This window comes from Ictidomys tridecemlineatus, chromosome 2 (assembly GCF_052094955.1).
Source record: "Ictidomys tridecemlineatus isolate mIctTri1 chromosome 2, mIctTri1.hap1, whole genome shotgun sequence".
Lineage (NCBI taxonomy): Eukaryota > Metazoa > Chordata > Mammalia > Rodentia > Sciuridae > Ictidomys > Ictidomys tridecemlineatus.
In genome coordinates this window covers 160,941,921-160,963,501 of record NC_135478.1, presented here as the reverse complement: position 1 = coordinate 160,963,501, position 21,581 = coordinate 160,941,921, and the positions used below count along the sequence as shown (strand labels likewise).

General features: G+C 35.2%; 1 protein-coding gene and 1 pseudogene across 4 annotated transcripts in view; both read left to right on the top strand.

Moving 5' to 3' along the window:
* Positions 1–21,581, top strand: part of Znf277 (zinc finger protein 277) — a 192,088-nt gene that overhangs the window by 84,191 nt on the left and 86,316 nt on the right. For all 4 annotated transcript variants that reach the window (XM_078040065.1, XM_078040064.1, XM_078040063.1 and 1 more), the window contains exon 5: positions 12,351–12,442. In XM_078040065.1, coding sequence (XP_077896191.1) covers positions 12,351–12,442 — 92 coding nt within the window. The remainder of the gene's footprint in view (positions 1–12,350; positions 12,443–21,581) is intronic.
* On the top strand, positions 6,189–12,385 carry LOC110596999 (S-methyl-5'-thioadenosine phosphorylase pseudogene; annotated as a pseudogene).

Sequence of the window (21,581 nt, the reverse complement as noted above, 5' to 3'; positions counted from 1 at the left end):
TCTGCTTCAGGAAAGGAGGGTGAGGGTGAACTTCCTACCTCTGCTGTTTTCTCAGAGGCCAAGGAGCTATATGTTGATATAGCACCATCTAAACCCCATCAAAGATTGTGAAGTTTTTACAAGACAGTCAACCCAAATACTTGCTGATGATCTTCTGACGTCTCTGACCCTGTATCCATGGGAGGGCTCAGAAATATAGCATTTCAAAGTACCTAAGTGAAGAAAAGATGAAGCCAAGATTAGGACTATAGGGATGAAGGGAAATTTCCCCACTGCCCTCTGAATTTATTCCACTGTTCACTGGAAAAAACTGACTTTCAATTAAGTAGAAGAAAAAGCATGTAAATTTATTAGTATGCAAAAAGGGGAAAATCTCACATTGATAACCTGTTTATCCAGCATGACTCAGAAATTTAAAATACCCCTTTTACAGGAGGGGAAAAATGAGGAATGTAGACAATTTTTAGGAGAGTAGTAAGTGATTTGGGGGGAACTCAAATGAGGTAGAAGAACACACAGTGGCCTGAGACAAAGTCCATTGGTACTGCAGAATATCCAATGGATTGTAAATGATCCTCTGAAGCCAAAACAGAGGACATTGGTATGTGATAAAAATTTGTCCATATGTGGACGGACTGCGACTGGGGATGTGGCTCAAGCAGTAGTGTGCTCGCCTGGCATGCATGCAGCCCGGGTTCGATCCTCAGCACCACATACAAAAAAAAAAAAAAAAAAGATGTTATGTCCGCCGAAAACTAAAAAATAAATATTAAAAAATTCTCTCTCTCTCTCTCTCTCTCTCTCTCTCTCTCTCTCTCTCTCTCTCAAAAAAAAAAAAAATTGTCCATATGTGGAAAGACTTCAGTCTTACTTCTGTGATAGGAGCTCAGGGAAGAAGGTAGAGGTAAATGTTTCTTCTTTGGCAGTTCTGGAGTTTAGCCAAATAAATCAACTTTGTAGAAAGCCTCTCCCTGCATTTGAAATCGAGAAAATAAGATAAGGTTATAGACATCTTGATTCTGAACCTGCTTTGAAGGCATTTTAATTTTCTTTTAGATCTCATTGCTCAGCATGCAAAAAAAAATGCCATATTTGGAGAACATTGTTCTCTGAGTCCCCAGTAATAACCAACCATTATTTACCAAAACCATGTTTAGAGAAGAAAGCTTGAGAAAGTTTGTTTTTCTAGGTAGCCTGAAACTGTCAGCGTCCAATCAAAAGAGAGCAAATATTTGTAATGCATCATGACAACTCTTAAACCTTTGTACTATTTTACTGTTTTGAGATGTACATTGGCATAAGGGTTAACTTATTTGAAGAACCAATGTGAAAAACAACCCTATGTTTGGTCTGTTTATACTAGTACATCATCCACTATATTACATAGTGTACTGTTCTCACATACCTACAGTGAATTCTAACACAAGCTACTAAGAGGTCAGACTTCATAGGTTAAGGGCACAATCCTCTATAAGACTGTCCTTACTTCAGATACCAACTATAAGGTGAGAGATCCCCTGGCCACCTTCACCTGTGACCAGCCCACTGTAAATTCATTGATTCTCATTACTCCCTCAGGTTTAATAGTTTGCTATCATGCTTCCCAGAACTCAGGAGAACACTGCCTTTATGACTCTCGTGTTAATCTATGATAGGAGAAGAGGTCTCTGGAAAGGATCTGAATTTAGCTAAGGGCCAGCAAGGTCCTTGGCTTTCGAGACAGAAAAGAATTTCAGCACATATCAGACAAAGGCTTAGACACAGGTTTATTTAGGAAAGCAGGTACATATTGAAGGGAGAAAGTGGGCCATCTTGAGAGTGAGAGATGCATTTTGATGGTTCCTGGCTCCTTTTATAAAGGAAACTTGATGAGGGGTGAGTATGGAAAAGTATATAAGAATGATATCACTTCTGATGGATGACAAGACAATTTTCTGTGGTCTGGTCATTCTCAGGATCCTTAGGCTGATGTAGTTTCCATTATCTGATCAATAGAAAGTCCTCTAAATTACAGGTTTCTAAAATATAGAATCTCTCTTTGCCTAATCTATTTATTGAGGGTTTAATTAACAGTGCACAAGGGAGATTTTCAGATCTCCCAAGAATTTGGGAGTGTCAGGTCTGAGAGACTGACTTAGGGAATGACAGGCCTAGAAAAATACACAGAACTTCTAAAACAATATATATTGCTTGTCTTTCCTTATGTTGCCTCTCTACCTATTTTTTTTTTAATTTCTTCTTTCCTATCTTCAGTGATAGCAGTGGAATACAAATCAAAACAAGCCAAAGAAAAACACATAGAACAAAGTGTGGGAATTTCCCCAATTCAGAGTTTTCATTGTCCCTAGGCTCGTGTTATTCTGCCAGCACATTAATATGTGATAGTACTAAGACTTTTGCCAACCAAGGAATCATACAGGAGCTTTGGTGTTTAGAGTTTTTACTGAGATTTCACTGAGTAAATGTGATTGATTGATTAGATCATTAACCACAACCCAGAGGTTAGGGTGATATCTTGTGGCTCAAAACCCTAACCTGATTAGTATTTCTGGCTGGCCAGTCCCCATCCTGAGTTATTTCTTTAGCATATGCTTGCCTAGCACATGTGAGGCACTGAGTTCGATCCTCATAACCATAAAAAATAAATGAATAAAATAAAGGTATTATGTTCATCTACAACTAAAAATATTAAAATAAAAAAGAAAGAAAAGAATAAAAGCCTCCCATCAATAACAAAGACATTCCAATCACTCAGGAAAGTCCACGGGTTTAGAAGTTTCCTAAGAAAAACAGGACAATGACCAGCCTAATTCTCTATTATGCAAACCCTCCACTTGGTGTATTTTCCTTTACTTAAAAATAATAAGAAGAACCAAATTTGGGGTCTACTATTAGGTTTAATTTTTTTTGTGTTTATGTATAGATAAATATATTTTTATTTATTCTTTTCTGTTTATGAGCCCATCCTACCCTTTTTTTTTCCTTTTCCTTCCTTTACTCCTATTTCCATCCCTACATTGTTTTATATTAGCCAGAAACACTTACTAGAACAGGAGAAGTTCATGGGTTAAGGGCACAATCCTCTACAAGACTGAAAAAAATATCAAATACCTGGGAGATAATCCATGGCTCTAGAAGTAGAAGTAGGAGAAATAGAAGAGTCCGTGGCATTCCTGTAGAGCCTTTAGGCCACTGCCATAACTTGGAGAGAAGTGTTCTATGTTAGAAGAGTGCCCCAAGTTCCTGGACCGAGAATTCCTAACAGATTCTGCCATGCTCCTTCCCTTGGGCTAGGTTGGGAAGGAATCTTAGAATTGGCTATTTTTTCTCTTGACTAACAGGGACTTTAAGGCTGTTTTGCTAAAAGCACTGACTCTGCTTGGGCCTGCAGATATCCAGTACGCAACTGAAAGGAGGATAAAAGCTTGGCATCTCTGCTTTCATTTTACACCTGTCTTCTTTGATACTTTAAGCAGGTAATTCTTTCCCTCCAAGATGGAAGGCATCAAGGTAAAAATAACTAAGATATTTTCAAGACTCAGAGGGACACCATAATCAACTGACAGCTTTTACACTGTCCTGTTCCAGATCAACAAGTTGCACCTAAAAGTATCCAGCCATTGCTTAAAAACTCAAGGAACATGCTGTCTTGCTTTCCTGACCTGTTCTTTTCTCTGAGTCATTCTCTCCTCTGGTCACCTTGTATTCCAAAAATCACAGGTCTGATTGATAAACATGTTGTGAGGAGCTCACACAAGAGCAACTTTCTTATTGCTGCCATCAGGGCTCTGCTCAGCATCCTGAGATAATGACTGACAACAGTTTAACAAAGACTGCTCAACTGTGTAGACTTCTGAACTCACTTCCCTGTATAATCTGGGAGTTCGTGTCAGTAACCTTGACTCAGGATGGAAGACAGAGCTGAGGATGTTTGATTCCCCCTTATCTATAGCTATGTTGAATAAATTCTTCTCTTGCCTTTCACCATTACTTTTTCCATTTGGTTTTGTGGTGAGTAGCTGGATCTGATTTGTTGGGACTGCACAAAATCAGGTACACTCTGGCTCAGGACTCCAGTAACACACCACTCACATCCACTCAATCAGGAAACTGTTGTAAATCTCTTACTTGTCAGTATTCATAAAATGTTTTTGATAGCTATAGTTAGTATCAGCTTTAGTTTTACTAATTTACAATGCAAGCTGTTTCCATTGGATTTGTCATTTTTAAGCACCAGTTTTTGGCTTTCCTATGTACAGGTTCTTACTTAAACATTTTCTAAATTGCAATCTTCCTAATTTGATTGATTTTTATTTTTTGTAATTTCACCCAAACATTTTTCTTTCCTACCTATATGTCAATCCTCTATGACTGTGTTCAGTGCCATCTGGTTTATCTGCTGTTTCATTAGTGTTTCCTCTGTTCCCAACTTATGAATAAAGATAAAAGACTACATGCTGACCTCTTTGCTACTATACATGACATTTTATTCCAATTAGAAAAACATGCAGCTTATTATTATGACTCATTGCCTACTATATAAGCTGATCTTACATTCTAAACCCATAAAAACTATGGTTTTTATCCCAGCCTATTTTATAATGAAACTTTTATCTGATTTCATTATCTGCTTGAGAAACTCAAACATATAACATCTGTGCCATTATAAACCTACTGTATAGCCCAGCATGAAATTTTTAGAAAAATAAAACCACAAAGCTGATCAATTTGTATATCTTTGTGGTCCTTTCTGTAGATTGTCTCCTAATATTATATTTTTTGTTCATAAATGACATTAAATATATGCTACAACTCATTCTGGGAGATGCTATGGTTTCACAGGAAGGAAGGAAAAAGAAGGAAAGAAGAAGAAAAGAAATAAAGAGAAAATAAAATATAATTTTCTGATTATTCAAGTAGCTTGTGTTCAGTTTCTTCCTTATTAATGTATAATGCCTGATCAGCTCCTTTTAGCATGTTTGCTACAGAAAAAGAAGTACAGAATGTAGAACTTAGTTTTGTTTTTTCACATCATAGCAAGTAAACTGCAAGGTGAATAATGACAATGTAGTTGTCTTCTGCCTAAACTTTTCTTAATCACTTAAAAGATTTATGGAGATAAAAGTCACAGGAAATAGTAACCCTAGTAAACAGATAGTGTGTAACCCTGTCTGTTATTTGTAGCTCATTGGAGGCTACAAAGAGGAATCAAATAGTTTTGCCCTTAGCAAGCTTATCATGTAGTAGCATATATGTTGATTACATAGAGATAATAACAGTAATAAGATTTTCTTAGCAGTTACCCATGTACTTAGGAAGACTACTATTGAGTTTGGAAAATTTTCTATTTTCTACACATTAGAACCTGAGTTCTGGGCTATAGAAGTATTTTGTGGTTTAAGATTTAGAGACAGGGTTCCTAACAACCAAATTAAATGTGTGAACCTAAGAATAGTCTCAAGTAAGAGGTAGTGAAGAACAATATTCTTGGGACAGTGGAAGAAATTTAAGTATCAACTGGCTGCTACATGCTATTTTGAAGTTATTGTTCATTTTCTTAGGTATAATGATAATAGTTTGTGGTGTGTGTCAGAGAATGTCCTTATTCTTAGTGGAGGCATACTGAAATATTTAGGACTAAAGTGTCATGATTCTGCAACTTATTTTTAAGTGGTTCAGCCAAAAAAGAAACAAGGAAATGCAAAAAAATCTGTGTGTGTGCACATGCACACTTAAAGAGAGAAAAAAAAATCTATGGCAAAATGTTACCAGTTACTAAATGTAAGCCTTAGGTGTAGGAATTTCTTTGTACTATTATTATAACTTTTCTATATTGGTGAGAATTTTCATAGTAAAAAATCACAGAAGTAATAAAATAGTGATAAAATTAGGGAAACTACCTGTGTCGAATGGTTTCTCTGTTTACGAATTCACTTAACATGCCATAACTATGTCACCAAAGCCAATTTCAGCGAAGGAGAACTTTCTTCTCCTTAATTTATTGAGTTGAGTAGAAAGGATAGTGAAAATTGTTACAGATACAGTATTTTCCAGATTAAAATATTTGTTTATTTTAATGTGTTTTATTTATGTATAAGTAAAATTTGACTAAAAGTATATATAACATTTGGTGTTCTCATTTTAAGAAATAAGGAGAATTTCCTATCAGATTAATTGTATAAGACACAAATACTTCATAGAGTTGACTTTATTAAATAAGAGAGAAAACTTGATATCATTATTTTAAGTTAATAATTTTAAAAATATAATAATTGTTATACAATAGTAATCTTAGTTCCTTAATTATTTGATTTAGTAATTATCGCTCTTTTGGTTCCTAATTTTAATCTTGACATGTACCTCCTGTTTTGTTTATTAAGTCAAGTACATGCCCATAATCCTAGTGACTCCCAAGGCTGAGGGAGTTTGAGGTCAACCTGCCTGGGCTACTTAAAGAGGCCTTATCTCAAAATTTAAAAAAAAAAAATAAAAAAAAAATTAAAGGACCGGAGATGTAGTTTAATGGTAGAACATCCCTGTAGTTTAATTCCCAGTACCACAAAATAAAAAGATATATACTCATTAAAATTATGTATATATAATAGTAAAAGTAAAAATGAAAAAAAAACATGCATTTGTAAGCCCCCCCCAAAAAAGTTGGATACACATACAACTAATTCTAAAAGCAATTTTAAAAAGTAAAAATTATAGTATTTTAAAGTAAAACCCAATTTCCCCAAACCCCTCCCGTACAGCAATATAAAATTCTTGGAATATTTCTAAACATTGTCAGTTATGATTTTAAAAAAGAAAAACTTGTAAGTTTTTTTTTAAATCATAACCAACAATAATTTTTTTAGAGTAGTTTATATGTGCAGTAAGCTATTATCTGGTTTTGGTTTTTGTTTGGTTTGGTTTGGTACTAGAGATTCAACCCAGGGTTTCTTTACCACTGAATTACATCTCCAGCCCTTTTTATTTTTTATTTTAAAATGGGATCTCTCTAAGCTGCTTAGGGCCTCACTAAGTTGCTGAGGCTGGCCCCAAACTTGCAATCTTCCTGCCCCAGCCTCCTGAGTCACTGGAATTACAGGCTTGTGCCACCATGCCCAGCTATTAACTGTATTTAAAAATGTCATTTTATTATAGGAAACTCTCCAATTTATGTATGAAATACAAATCATATAAGTACCAACCGTATGTCAGTAAGGAATAATCAAGTGTGTATAAATACTACTTTGAGATCATTTTGATATTCAGAAGAGCATTCAGATTTGTCGTATGTGTGTTGTTGTACTTGGGGTGTAAATTTAATTGTGTGTTGAGAATCTGCTTTAAGAAATTAGCTCATTTTCTATTAGCAGATTGTTAGGAAACAGTTTTTCTAAAGACCAAGCAATGTAGGTGATGATAGAACACCATAAACGGGTGTTCAGAAACCAAGAAAGTTAGAAATCAGCAGAAACTGAGTCCTAGAGAAGAGTTATGGCCAAGATTACAGTTATCACTAGGTAGTCACAAAAACAGAAGAAAGCAGAGTTCCTAAATCCCAATTGACTGATCTTTCCACTCACCACAGTTGTACATTTGGACTGAGCCTTGAAGGACAAGGATAAACTCTAATGGGCAAAAGATGAAATAGTTGCTTCAGCCCATTTAGTTTAAGAAGTCATAATAAGTTATTGTGAATGCTACAGAGAATAATAAACAAATTATAGTATTTGTTCTTGCTTTACTTACAACATAAGGTTACAAGGGGAATCAATGTGAGAGAAGGCTTTTTTAAACCTAGGTTAGAATCAAGTACAGAACATTGAGAATGACATATTGAAGACTGAATTCTATTTAGTAGAAAACAGGGATCCATGAATGTGTTACTTAAGGCTTCCAGATGCAGTGTACTCATTACGGATTTATAGACTATTTTTTTTAAAATCCATTTACAATCGGAATTTGTCTTCCATCCCTTTGGGCGTGCATCAGATAAACATTTTTAAATGCATGTATGGGGGGAGTATTTCCTTTAAATCTGTCTATCTGGTAACTCGTAGCCTCAGTAGATCCAAATCATGGAGTACCCAGAAATAAGAGACAAAGCTTACCTGCTAGATGACAACACCATCTGCAACCCATTCAGGGAAGATGCTAGAGTTACTCTCTCACGTACCAAACATATTTAACAATTTTAGTCTTTAGAGTTTGATTATCTGGTTTTCTTCATATGTTTTGGGGAGATCCTATATATAGTTGTGATCTAGGTTAACAGGAAGAACAGAAAATCTAAACAAAGAATAATAAATGGAAATGAGTGGTAGATGAAGGAGCTGGTTGCTTACGGAAATGTACCCACTAGCAGTAATGAAAACTTTCAGTGAATGAAAGTAGATGAGCATAGATGGCCAAAAAAGAGAGAATAAACTCCAGTTGGGGAGAGCTCAAAGGTTTAGAATTATTTGTAGGGGCAAAGAGATCCTGAATGTAAAATATATTTGTACTACAATACAATATGGTAACAATTATTCCTGGTAAGGACACTATATCATACTGAACAGGTTAAATTACATCTTGAATTGGGGGCTAGGGTTGTGGCTCAGAGGTAGAGTGCTCACCTACCAGGCATTGGGTTCAATCCTCAGCATCACATAAAAATAAAGATATTATGTCCATCTATAACTAAAAAATAAGTATTTTTTAAAAAAAGCATTTAAATTACATCTTGAATTGGAAATGCAGTGAAAACAGGGAGATGAGGCCCAGCATCTAGGCCCTGCACGCTTGCCCATACAGCTTCCTTTCTGTGCAGACATGGCCTTGGGCACTGCTACCACAGGCATAATGATTGAAATAATTAGTGGAACAGGCCTAGATGGTTCAGAAATTTTAGAAAGAAGAACTGAAAAATATGTGGATTCTCCATTTGGCAAGCCATCTGATGCCATAATTTGAGAGAAGATAAAAATATGAATTGCATTCCCCTTGTAAGACATAGGAGGCAGCATACCATCATGCCTTCAAAAGTCATCTGCCAGGCGAACATCTTGACTCTAAAGGACTTTATGCATGTCAGTGATGACAGCTTGCAACTCCTTGATGGAGGAGATTCAGCCCAATGATATGGTCATTATCAGTCATCAGTTCATCAACAGGACCACCATGAAGCCTCAGACCTTCTATGATGGAAGTCATTCCTGTGCCAGAACAGTGTGCCATATTCCAATGGGCGAGCTGTTCTGACCCTCTAGTGTCACTCAAAGGGGAGAGTAGTTATAAGTGAAGGACCTTGTTTTAGCTTCTCGGCAGAAAGCTTCATGTTCTGCACCAGGGATGCAGATATTGTCAATATAATCATGGTTCCAGAGGTAGTTTTTGCTGAAGAGGCTGGAATTTGCTACATAGGCATCACCATGGCAACACATTATGATTGCTGGAAGGAGCACATGGAAGCAGTTTCAATGAAACGAGTTTTAAAGACCCTGAAAGAAAATGCCAATAAAGCCAAAGTTTACTCCTTGCTACCATCCTCAGGTAAGAGTCCATGGAATGGTCAGGAACATTCCATAACCTGAAGAATATGGCCCTCTTATTACCAACACATTAAAATAGATGACTGCCCAGAAGAAGATTTTCTAGTCATTTTTGCATGTTTTACTTAACTGGTGGTGGGGGCTTGATTTGAGAAAGACATGCAGCTTTCATGTGCCTTGCCTACAAAAGAAGAACATGATGGAAAGAAAGATAAGACATTGCGTGTATTGGAGACTCCACCTAAAAGACTTAGACTCTTTCAGAGCACACAAGAAAAGCAAGTAAATAGTAAACATGGGGTAAGGCTTACATTTGGGAGAAAAAAACCAAAAAGGTAACGTTCTCACCTCATCACCCCCAATTCAGTTTGTAACAATAAAGATTGTAGGATAATATCCACTTTCCTATGTTGCCAAGGAATATAAGAAAGAAATGGGACTCTGGGTATTTATTGTAAATTGGTATAGTCTTTTTGGAGGGAAGTTCTGGTAAAATGCATCAGAAGGCTTAAAAATACTAATGCACTTTGTTGGTACTCCTTAGAATTTCCCCTTAAAAAATTGTGTGAGAGGAGCTGCGGTTGTAACTCAGTGATAGAGCACTTGCCTAGCATGTGTGAAGCACTGGGTTCAATTCTCAGCACTGCATATAAATACATTTTTTTAAAAGTTCCATTGACAACTAAAAACTATTTTTTAAAAAAATTGAGTGAGAGATACATATAAAAAATTATGTATGAAGGGATATGTCTAATATTTATTATTAGTTATAATAGCAAATATTCATAACAATCTGAATATCCAATAATTAGAAGTAAATTATGGTTTAGTTATAATTAGATCGTAAAGCAATCAGCAACAAATCATATTTTCAGGTAATATTTAATATCCTAAAAAATGGTTGCTATATAAAATGGAAAAAAATAAGCCTTTCACAATACTAGTTTTGTTTTAAAATGCTATGTAAGTATAATAAGGCTAAAAGGAAACACATAATATATTATTATCATATTTTGGAGAGAAATACTAGATAATTTTAATTTTCTTTGAATATTTCTGTATCTTCACATTTTTCTATAACTAGCATAATCAAATAATAAAATTAAAGGAATTTAAAAAGGAAAACATAGGAGTTGCTTTTGAAGCTATCTCATATAAAACTTAACCTTTTAAATACCAATTTAAACTCTCCATAATCTAAAAAATTCACTTATGTAAAATACCTCTTTTTTAATTAGAAATAAGGCATAATTGTACTTGCATATATTATCAATCCTATCATTTTAGTGTGTTCTAAAGACTCAAATTCTAAGCACCTCATCCATCTCTGCCTCATTTCAATGAAGTTTTAGTGTGGATATGCTGTAGAAAAATTTTAGTGCTGTCCTAGCTCTCCAGATCTCTATTTCCTAGACTCTGAACTTGTTCAGTAAATCGATCATTGTTTTAAGCTCGGTATATGGATATACTATAGTAGGTACCTTCTAAGAAAAAAGCTACTGTTTCATGAAAATAGCAACAACTTTAGCACCAAGTAGCTATGTAGCTTTAAACATGCCACCATAAAGTCTCTTTATAGAGTTAGTAGATAGTTTCATAAGGTCCCTTTGAGCTCATATGTTCTGAAAGCCAGTCCTGAGCAACATTGCTCAGAAAGGAAATCTTACTGGAGTAGAGAAGTTAGATGTGGTTAGGAGAAATAGAATATATTAATAGGAGAAAAGGCCTTTGTCTTCCTTCAGAAGACAAAAAAGGCAATAACTACCAGAGATGACACCAAGAATTTAAGTGGTCTCAATAAAAATAATATCCTTCATTTAATTCACAATTTGATTTTTATTTTTCCTTATGATACTGGGAGTCAAACCCAGGGCCTCAGGCATGCTAGGCAAATACTGTATTGCTGAGCCACATCCCCAGCACACAATTTGAACTCTTTACATAAATGAGCTGATTTATTTCTATAATCAGTGCTGCAAGATGATATTTTATTTTTATTTTAAAAATGAGGTAACTGAGGGTTAAAAAGGTAAATATTGATTATAGGTGAGAGCCAAATTTCAATTCTAAATCTCCTCTGTGTTTCAGTGATTCTTAACTGCTGCACTGAGTCAGAAATAGGAATCAAGTTTTTGATGAACAGATTAAATTTGTAAGAGTGAAAAGGCCAAGGGAAATAAAATGACTTCTGGGAAAGAGAAGTATAGAACCATCCTGATTAAAGTCAGACTCAACCAAAGCATATTTTTAATTATTTGAGTTGGAATGTACAAGATTAATGTGCATGAAAACAACATTTTAAAAAGTATTTCTTGCTGGAAAAAAATATAGGTATGAAAAAAGGGATTATAATCAGGCAATTCTATAAGAGATTTATTTCTAGTACTCCCATAACTGAATAAAAATTGGACTCAGGGTGATGGTAATGGAAATGGTGGAGAAAAATAACATGAAACAGTTCAAGTGAAAATTGAGCAGAACTTAATTACAAACTAAGATTCAGAGAAAGAAGTGAGTTTAAAAAAAAACCCCACCACATTTTTGTTTTAGGAAGGTGAGGATAGGAGACAGAAGGTGAAGAGCAGGGTGGAAAAACCTTGCTGATTTTGAGTTTCTTGCATAGCTGTTTAACTGGAGTGTTCTATAGATTTTTAATGGTACAGACTTTGAGTATTGATGCAAAGACAATAATGGAAAAATTTGAAAAACTAGCAGTTTCTGTGTACTCCCTTTGTGCTTTCATCCCCCCTTTCCTCCCATTCTAACTATGATATTTGCCAACTTTGTATTTATTAAAGATAATATAAATCTGTTTCTACTTTACAGAAAGAAATTCTGGAACAACAGCAGCAAGAACGAAATGATACCAATTTCCATGGCATTTGTATGTTTTGCAATGAGGAATTCGTAGGAAACAGGTTTGCCATTATGCAACTTTAAATATTATCATTATTAATCTGAAAACTTGTTAATACATTTGTAATTGTCAGTTGTATTAATTAAGTTTTATGAGTTGGCCCAGGACCCCTTCATAAATGAGTAGTACTTTTTTTCTTTAATATGCCAGACATCAAAGATGAACTGTGGTTGCTCTAAGCAGATCAGGGGAATAAAATACCAAAAAAATAGATATTTAATCCTGTAGGGCTTTTAAAATTGGCTGACAGGCAAGACCATATGCAACAAACTACAGATGTACCTCTCTATACTAACTTGTTAATGCTAAATCTTTGGCAGTTTTTAGTTTCGGTTGTTTTTTATTTTTTTATTTTTGTTTTTTGCCATGCTGTGGATCAAACCCAGGGCCTTACACGTGCTAGGAAGGCACTCTACCAATGTGCTAAATCCCCAACCCCTGGCTTTTCACTTTTGAATATTAAAAATGATGAAAATCAAAAAGTTGTGGTATTATTAATTAAGTCACCAAGCCTTATTGATCTAAAATCAACTGGTGCACTACAATTCATTTCTGGAAACTAATCATTGATAGTTTGCATCAGACTCTACAGGTTTTCAGCTCAAACCTCAACATGATCGCCCCCATTTTAGATGCCAATCATAAGTTAAGGGGTTCCCAGGGTACTTGAATTTTTGACCAACTAGCTATGAAGTCAGAGGTTCCGACTGAAGTTTTTCATTTGTTTGATATTTCTCTAGAATGACTCATAGAACTCAGGAAAGCATTGTGCTTATAATTATAGGTTTATTATGAAAGAATATAGATCAGAACAGCCAAGTCAAGAGCTGGATAAGGCAAGATCTGAGGGGGTCCTCCTGACACACCACTGAATTCACTAACCAGCAATCTCCACTGAGCTTTGATGTTGAATTTTTATTGGAACTTCATTATGTAACTGTGACTGGTTAGATCGTTGAACTCAATCTGCAACCTCTCTCCTCTCTCTGGAGATCAGGATGGTTCAATATCCCAACTATTAATCATATTTACTATATTTTTTATCATTATTTTAGCATGTACTCCTTCTATTTATTAAAATTTATTATAAAACAGTGTGCTGTACTATGCCAGCAGCAGCCTCATGTTCTTGTTCACCGTGTGCCTTGATTGTATCAGGAGGCCACATTGAGTGCTTGACCTATAGCATCTGGCTTTGTATAAGTACATTATGTGATTTCTGCACAGTGATGAAATTGCTAATAACCCATTTTTCAGAATTTATCACTGTTATTATATTAGCTATACTGCAGTCCTACACTTGTATTTTCCCATTATAGGGACATAAAAAGAATCCAGACACAAAGAGTTAAATAATGGACAAGGAAGAGGAATGAGTACTTTCTTATTCTAGATCTATTCTTTTCTTTTGTTTGTTATTTTTAGTTACACATGATGGTAGAATCTATTTTAACATATTTATATAAGCATGTGGAATATACCCAATTCTAATTAGATATAATCCATATATCTATTATAGTAGATATATCTAATACCTAATTAGATGTAATAATTCTAATTAGGATCCCAATCTTGTAGATGTGCATGATGTTGAGATTCACTGTGGTGTGGTGTATTCATATATGTACCTAGGAAAGTTATGTCAGATACATTCCACTATCTTTTCTATTTCTATCCCCCCTCCCTTCCCTTCATTCCCCTTTATCTAATCCACTGAACTTCTAATCCCTTTGCCTCCCTTATAGCATCCACATATCAGACAGAACATTCGACCTTTGGTTTTGGGGGAATGGCTCATTTCACTTGGCTTCATAGTCTCCAGATCCATCTACTTACCAGTGAATGTCATAAAGTCATTCTTCTTTATGACTGAGTAATATTCCATTGTATACATACCACAATTTCTTTATCCATTCCTCTGTTGGTGAATATCTAAGTTGGGTCCATAGCTTAGTTATTGTGAATTGCACTGCTATAAACATAGATGTGGCTGTGTCGCTGTAGTATGCTGATTTAACTCCTGTGGCTATATACCAAGGAGCAGGATAAGTAGATCAAATGGTGGTTACATTCCTAGATTTTTGAGAAATCACTCTGCTTTCCAGAGTGATTGCACTAATTTGCAGTTCCACCAACAAGGTATGAGTGTATCTTTTTTCCCATATCCTCACCAATATTTATTGTTACTGTGTTCTTGATAATTGTCATTCTGGTTGGAGTGAAGTGAAATCTCAGTGTAGTTTTGATTTGCATTTCTCTAATTGCTAGAAATGTTGAACATTTTTTCCTATATTGTTTATTATTATTTTTCTTCTTTAGAGAAGTGTCTGTTTAATTTCTATGCCCATTTATTGATTGGATTATTTGTTTTTCTGGTGTTCATCTTTTTGAGTTCTTTGTATATCCTGGAAATTAACTCCTTATCTGAGGTGTAGGTGGGAAAAATTTTCTCCCATTCTGTGGCTCTCTCATTCACGCTCTTGACTGTTTCCTTTGCTGTGAATACCACTTATTTGTATTCACAACAAGAATAGTTTAATACCATACCATTTATTGATTTTTTATTTTATTTCTTGGGCTTTAGGAGCTTTGTTGAGGAAGTCAGCTCCTAAGCTGACATGTTGAAGTGTTGGGCCTGCATTTTCTGCTAGTAGTTGTAAGATTTCTGGTATAATACCTAAGTCTTTGCTAGATCTATTCTTTATCCTCCCCAGTACACCTTTGACCATGGAATCTACTAGCTATTTCTTTTAACCTATTGGTCTGAGTCTAAAGTGTATCTATTATAGACAGCATATAGTTGGGTCATTTTTTAAAATCCATTGTGCCTTTTGATTGCAGTGTTTCTTTCGTGTCTAATATAATTACTAATAACATGGAATTTACTTCTAATATTTTGCTATTTGTTTTCTATTTTTCAGAGTGTTTTATTCCTCTCCTCCTCCATTACTGCCTTCATTTGTATTGAATAGGCATTTTCCAGAATATGTTTTTTTAATTTCCTGTTGGTTTTTTTTTCATATTTTTAGCTATTTTCTTAGTGAATTCTCTGGGGATTATGATTAGAATTTTAATTTTAGAAAAATCTAATTCTAATCAATACCTATAACATAATTTCGGTGGTATAAAAAAATTTACTCCAACATAGTTTTTTTCCCTCCCCACCCTTTGTTCCATTGTGACCATACAAAAGACATCTTACTGAATTACGCGTTTGTCTATTAGACAAGAGAAGAGTTGTCACCAAACATACATGTATATTGCCTTTGTAATTAGCTTTGCCAGTGTTCTTTATTTCTTCATTTAGATATGAGTTATCGTCAAGTGCCTAAAGGACTCCCTTTAGTTTCTTATTGGGAAAATATGCTAGTAGGAAATTCTTTCAGTTTCTGTTTATTTGGGAGTACCTTGATTTCTCCTCCTTTCTTTTCTTTTTATTATTATTACTATTATTTTATTTTAGTTTAGTTTAGTTGTAGATGGACACAATACCTTTATTTTATTTATTTATCCTTATGTGATGCTAATGATCAAACCCAGTGCCCTCAAACTTGCCAGGCAAGCTCTCTACCACTGAGCCACAACCCCAGCCCCATTCTTCTTCATTTTTTGAAGAGCAGTTTTGCTTGACATCAAATTTTTGGTTTGTAATCTTTTTTCCCCCAGCACTTTCATCATCCCCCTGCCTTCTCATATCCATAATTTCTGATGAGAATTCAAATGTTAGTCTTATTAAGGATCCCTCATATATTATGAGTTAATTTTTTTTCTTTCCACTTTCAAGACTCACTCTTTGTCTTTGCCCTTTGACAGTTTATATCTTGATTTGCATTTCATTGGTGTCTTCTATTTGACGTCTGTTGGCTTCTTGTAGTTTTTCATCAGATATGGGAAGTTTTCAGACAATATTTCTTCAGATCTCCTTTCTACCACTTCTCATCTACCCGAATCTTTCAGAAATCCTATTATACATATGTTGGTAGAGGATGGCTCTGAGACTCTATTGATTTTTATTCAATCATTTTTCTTCTTTACCTGCACTGGAAAATCTCAACTGATCAGTCTTCAAGCTCAGTGAAGTTAATTAATTTATTTATTTTTTAGTTTTAGGCAAACACAATATCTTTATTTTATTTTTATGTGGTGCTGAGGATAGAACCCAGTGCCTCACATGTGCTTGGCGAGCACTCTACCACTGAGCCACAACCCCAGCCCAAACTCAGTGATTCTTACTTCTGCCAGCTCAAAGCTTCTTTTGAGTACCTTAGTAAAATTTTCAGTTCAGTCATTGTACTTTTCAACTTCAAAATTCCTAATCTTTTTTATAATTCCTACTTTTTTGTTGTTGTTAAATGTTCTTTGTTTGGTAAGGTATCATTCTCAGACTTACCTTTGATTCTTTAGACATGGTTTCCTTTAGTTTTTTTTAACATATTCAACTTAGCTGACTTAAAGTCTTTGTTAGATTCTGGACTTCCTCTGGAGTAATTTTGTTGTTGTTGTTGTTGTTGTTGTTTTCTTTTTTTGTAGTTGGAGATGGACATAATACCTTCACTTTATTTATTTATTCTTATGGGATGCTGAGGAGTAATTTCTGTTGACTTTTTTTTCCCATGTGTATGAATTAGGGTTTTTTGTTTGGTTTGTTTTCATATTATTTTTTTTTTGAAAACTCAACATCTAAATAACATAATGTGAAAATAATAAGAAAATAATAAATAATATAATGTGGCAACTCAATCAGATTCCTCCCCTGCTTCACCAGGGTTTTTATTGCTGTTTGTATGTTTAATAACTTTCATAGACTAATTTTTTAAACTGTGTACTCTTGATCATGTGTGAACTCTGAAGTCTTTACCCAGTTAGCTTAGTGTTCACTAATGATCAGTTCTTTGTGTAGGATTCTGTATGTAGATTGAAAAATACCTTCAGCCCTACATCAGTTCACACCTCTGCCGTAGCCTACACTTCGTTGTTGGGTAGAGGCTCAGAATTAGCTACAAGTAAGAGATTAAGTCTTCTCATTTTTTTCCTGAGCTTGCACATGGCCTTCTAGATCCCCAGGAATATGCCAGAACTTTTCAGATTTTTCTATAGGCATCTCATTCCCCAGTTCTTTATAGGTATTTTGGCTAGGCATTATTTGCCCCAATCAGTATTTTCCTCAGGCAGCTGTGATTTTAAAAAGGTTGTCGCTGATTTTTTTTTTTTTTTTGGCAAATACCTGAGTAGACTTAGGTCATATAAAGAAAAACTCTGTGAATGGGACTTTTCTCAGTACCTGACAGACAAATAGTAATGATTCTTTAGAAATGCCCCACTCCTCCTTTGGCCTCCAGTGCCTGTGAGGCTGCTGGGTTTCAAAGCTGTGGTATAGCTTAAGAGAGAGGAATGAAATAGAGCACCACAAAGTTCATCATTCTTACTATTTAAAAAAAATTAATATATATTATTAGTTGTTGATGGACCTTTATTTTATTCATTTATTAAATACAGTGATGAGAATCAAACCCAGTGCCTCTCACATGCTAGGCAAGTACTCTATCACTGAGCCACAACCCCAACCCATTGCCATTTTTCTTCAATAACTCATTAGATTTTTGTAAGCCTCTGGTGAATTTCCAGAGTTCTAAAAACAAAGTTGATTTTTGACAATTTTTGCCCATGTCCTAATTGCTTTTATGGAGGAACAGATTTTCAGACATCCTTATGAAAGTTCTTCTCAAAGCTATTCCTTTAACTTAATCCAATTTGCCCAAAATACCTTTTTAAGTTTAGAGAAGGGAACTGGGGTTGTGGCTCAGCAGTAGAGCACTTGCCTAGCACGTGTGAGGCCCTGGGTTCCATCCTCAGCACCAAATAAAAATAAATAAATGAAAGTATTGTGTCCAACTACAATTAAAAAATAAATAAATACCTTTTTAAAAAGTTTAGAGAAGACTGATAACAGCTAATATTAAGCCAGGGGAAAAAATGAGATTGGAGAGAATTGTGTAGGGAAATTTTTATTTCTAAAGTGTAGAAGGAAGAAGTCTAGTTCATGAAGTAATACTATAAATAAAATTTCAATTCAACCCCAAATGTATTAATTATATATTAATAATTATTAGATGCCTTTAAGAACTAATATGAATGTGAAAAAAGATGTAAGCGTGAAAAAAATTATGAAAACTAAGTTTCATAATTTGAAGACAAATTGTATGATTAATGATAAAGTTAAGTTTATAAAGGAGGTAAGGAGTTCAAATACTAGTTTAAATTGTCATATAGTTAATTTTTCAGAAATGAAATCTTAGTTACCTAGAAATTAATTTAAATTTAAAAACTGAAGTCAACAATTTAGGAGATCATCTGACTGATCATAAATTAAAGAATTTGAAAATCTAAGACAAAGCAGATCAAGTAAGGTGCCATCTTTGCTCCGAAGCCCCAAAGATTTTCCTGTCTTCACCAACCAGCTGCTGAGGTTAGTAGAGTGAACGCAAATGATAGTGACTTCTTCCCACCTTCTCAACTCACAGAAATAGGGTGTATTAACCCAGTGTTGACTTGGCTAGCAAACCACTTAGATGGTTACATTAGTCAGGGTTCTCTGAGACATAGAATTATATAAGAGGAACTGGCTCACGCAATTAGGAGCTACTAGAGAGGACAATACCTTCTTGAGCCTGCTGCCATTCTAACTATACCTGGCTGTCCTTTAGTGCCTGGACATCAGTCTTAGAACCCAAAGGAAGTTATGGCTAAGTTTGGGCCACTGCTCCCTAAAGTCAGAAGATACCAAAGAATATCAGATTACAGCCTGGGGCCAAGCAAAGACTGGTAACTCCACCAAAACTCTTCCTTGGGCAGGCCTCCCTTTGTTTTGTCCTTTCACAGAATTTACCTCAATCCAGAAAGCAACAGGGATGGTAGCAATTGAGCACATGGGCAGGAGAACCCTCCCAACAAACCTACTTGCTTTGAGACAACTGCCTATTTATCCTCTTCCCTGCCTTTTAAGATCTGATTGCCTGGTTAGCAGGCTCAAAAACAAAAAATCTTTGGAACCAGGTTAGGCTCCCACGGGCACATTCACTGTGGGGAAGTAGCAGAGCCTAGAATCATGGAGAACATCTCTGTACCTCTGGGAGGATCTACCTTTAGCTAAGCTGGCCAAGAAGTACTCTTGTAGGCACAAAAGACTCTCTGAACTACCCCAACAGGTACTTTTAGTCATAGTTGTCAGCAATAGTTAAGCAGTTCCACATTGAGCATGTTAACCACAGATTAATAAACATATCTCCACATAGTAAAAAGAAAAGGCCAACAGGCATTTTTGGAAATTTTTGTTTTATTTCACTTCCTCAAGGGAAAAAAGAAACTAAGCAATTTGGGCTGGGTGCAGTTGGTACACATGTAATTTTAGCAACTCAGGTGGCTGAGGCAAGGGGATTACAAATTCAAGGCCAGTGTCAGCAATTTACTGAGACCCTAAGCAACTTAATAAGACCCTGCCTCAAAATAAAAAATAAGAGCTAGGGATATAATTTAGTGGTAAAATGCCCGAGTTCAATCCTAGTTCCCGCCTCCCCCCCAAAAAAAAATGGTGGGGGCAAGGAAAATATCTAAATAAGCTACATAAAATAAAATGTAATATGCCAATATGCATATAATATTTATGTGGGTTGTATACTGATAAGTTCCACAAAACTTTCACCTTTATTTTATGTAGTAAAGTTGTAATAACATCCTCGAGGGATATATTCTACAAATTTGCTTATTTGCTATTGTAGAAGTTACATAAATTAAAATTTGTTCACATATATACACCGTGGAAAACTATTCAGCCATATAAAACTATGAAATCCTTCATTTTTGTGAACATGGATAGAACTTGAGGATGTGTCACAGAAAGACAAGTACCACATGATTTCATTGTTAGGTGGAATATAAACAAAGCTGATCTCATAGAAGTTGAGAATAGAATGGTGATTACCAGAATCTGGGGAGAACATGGGGTTAGGAAGGATGGGGAGAGGTTGATCAGTGGGCACAAAGTTATAGATAAAACAGGAGTAAGAAGTTGTTGTGTGCCATTGCACAATAGGGTGACTAGATAAAATGATAATGCACTTTGTATTTCAGAAAGCTAGAAGATAAGAGTGTGAATATTTTCACCATAAATAAATGATAAATGTTCAAGGAGACAGAAATGTTTAACCTGATTTAAACATTACATTAATGTATTTATCAAAATTTCATATGGTAGCCCATAAATATGTACATTTATGTTTTTATGTCAGTTAAATTAAATTTAGAAAAAAAATAAAATTTTCCTTTTCTGCATAGACTAATCAATAGGCTGGTCATTGTGTTTCCAGTTCATCATAACCCTTGAAAGTAATTAGACCTGTTAACTGTGGGTTCAAATTAGATAAATGTCTATGATCACAGTTTATCTTACTGTTAGGCAGTTGTTTCATCTCTCCCTCATTGTGTTAGTTAGAGTTCTCCAGACAGAAAGAACCAATAGGATACTTGTGGGGATGGTAATACAAGAGATTTATTAGAGAAATTGATGTATGCAATCATAGAGGCTGAGAAGTCCCATGACAAGGTGTCTTAAGAGTTGGAGACCCTCAGGTGCCAGGAGCATGGCTCAGTCTGAAGGGCTAAGAACCAGGAAAACTGATGGTGTAATTCTCAGTCTGAGACTGAAAGCTCAACCCTGGGGCCACCAGAGTAAAGTCTTGGAGTCCCAAAGCCAGAGAGCCTGGAATTCTGGTATCCAAGGTTGGAAGGAAGACAGTTCCCCAGCCTTAGATGAGAGACTAAATCACCTTTCCTCTGTTTTTTCTTTTATCCACACTAACCAGATGGTGCCCACCTAAATTGAAGGCACATCTTCCCCAACTTAGTCCACTTAGATTCAGGCCAGTTTCCTCTGGACACCCTCACAGACATGTCCAAAAATACTTCACCAGTTCTATAGTATTTCTTAATCTAGTAAAGTTGATATCTAAAATTAACCATCATACTCGTTATCAATTGCAAAAGTAGAGGAAGCACAATTTATTTAATAGGTTAAAGGACAGAAACATGTTACTGCTGTGAGGATAACCCTTCCAGTGTCAGTTAATTTCAGCCTTTCAGTACTG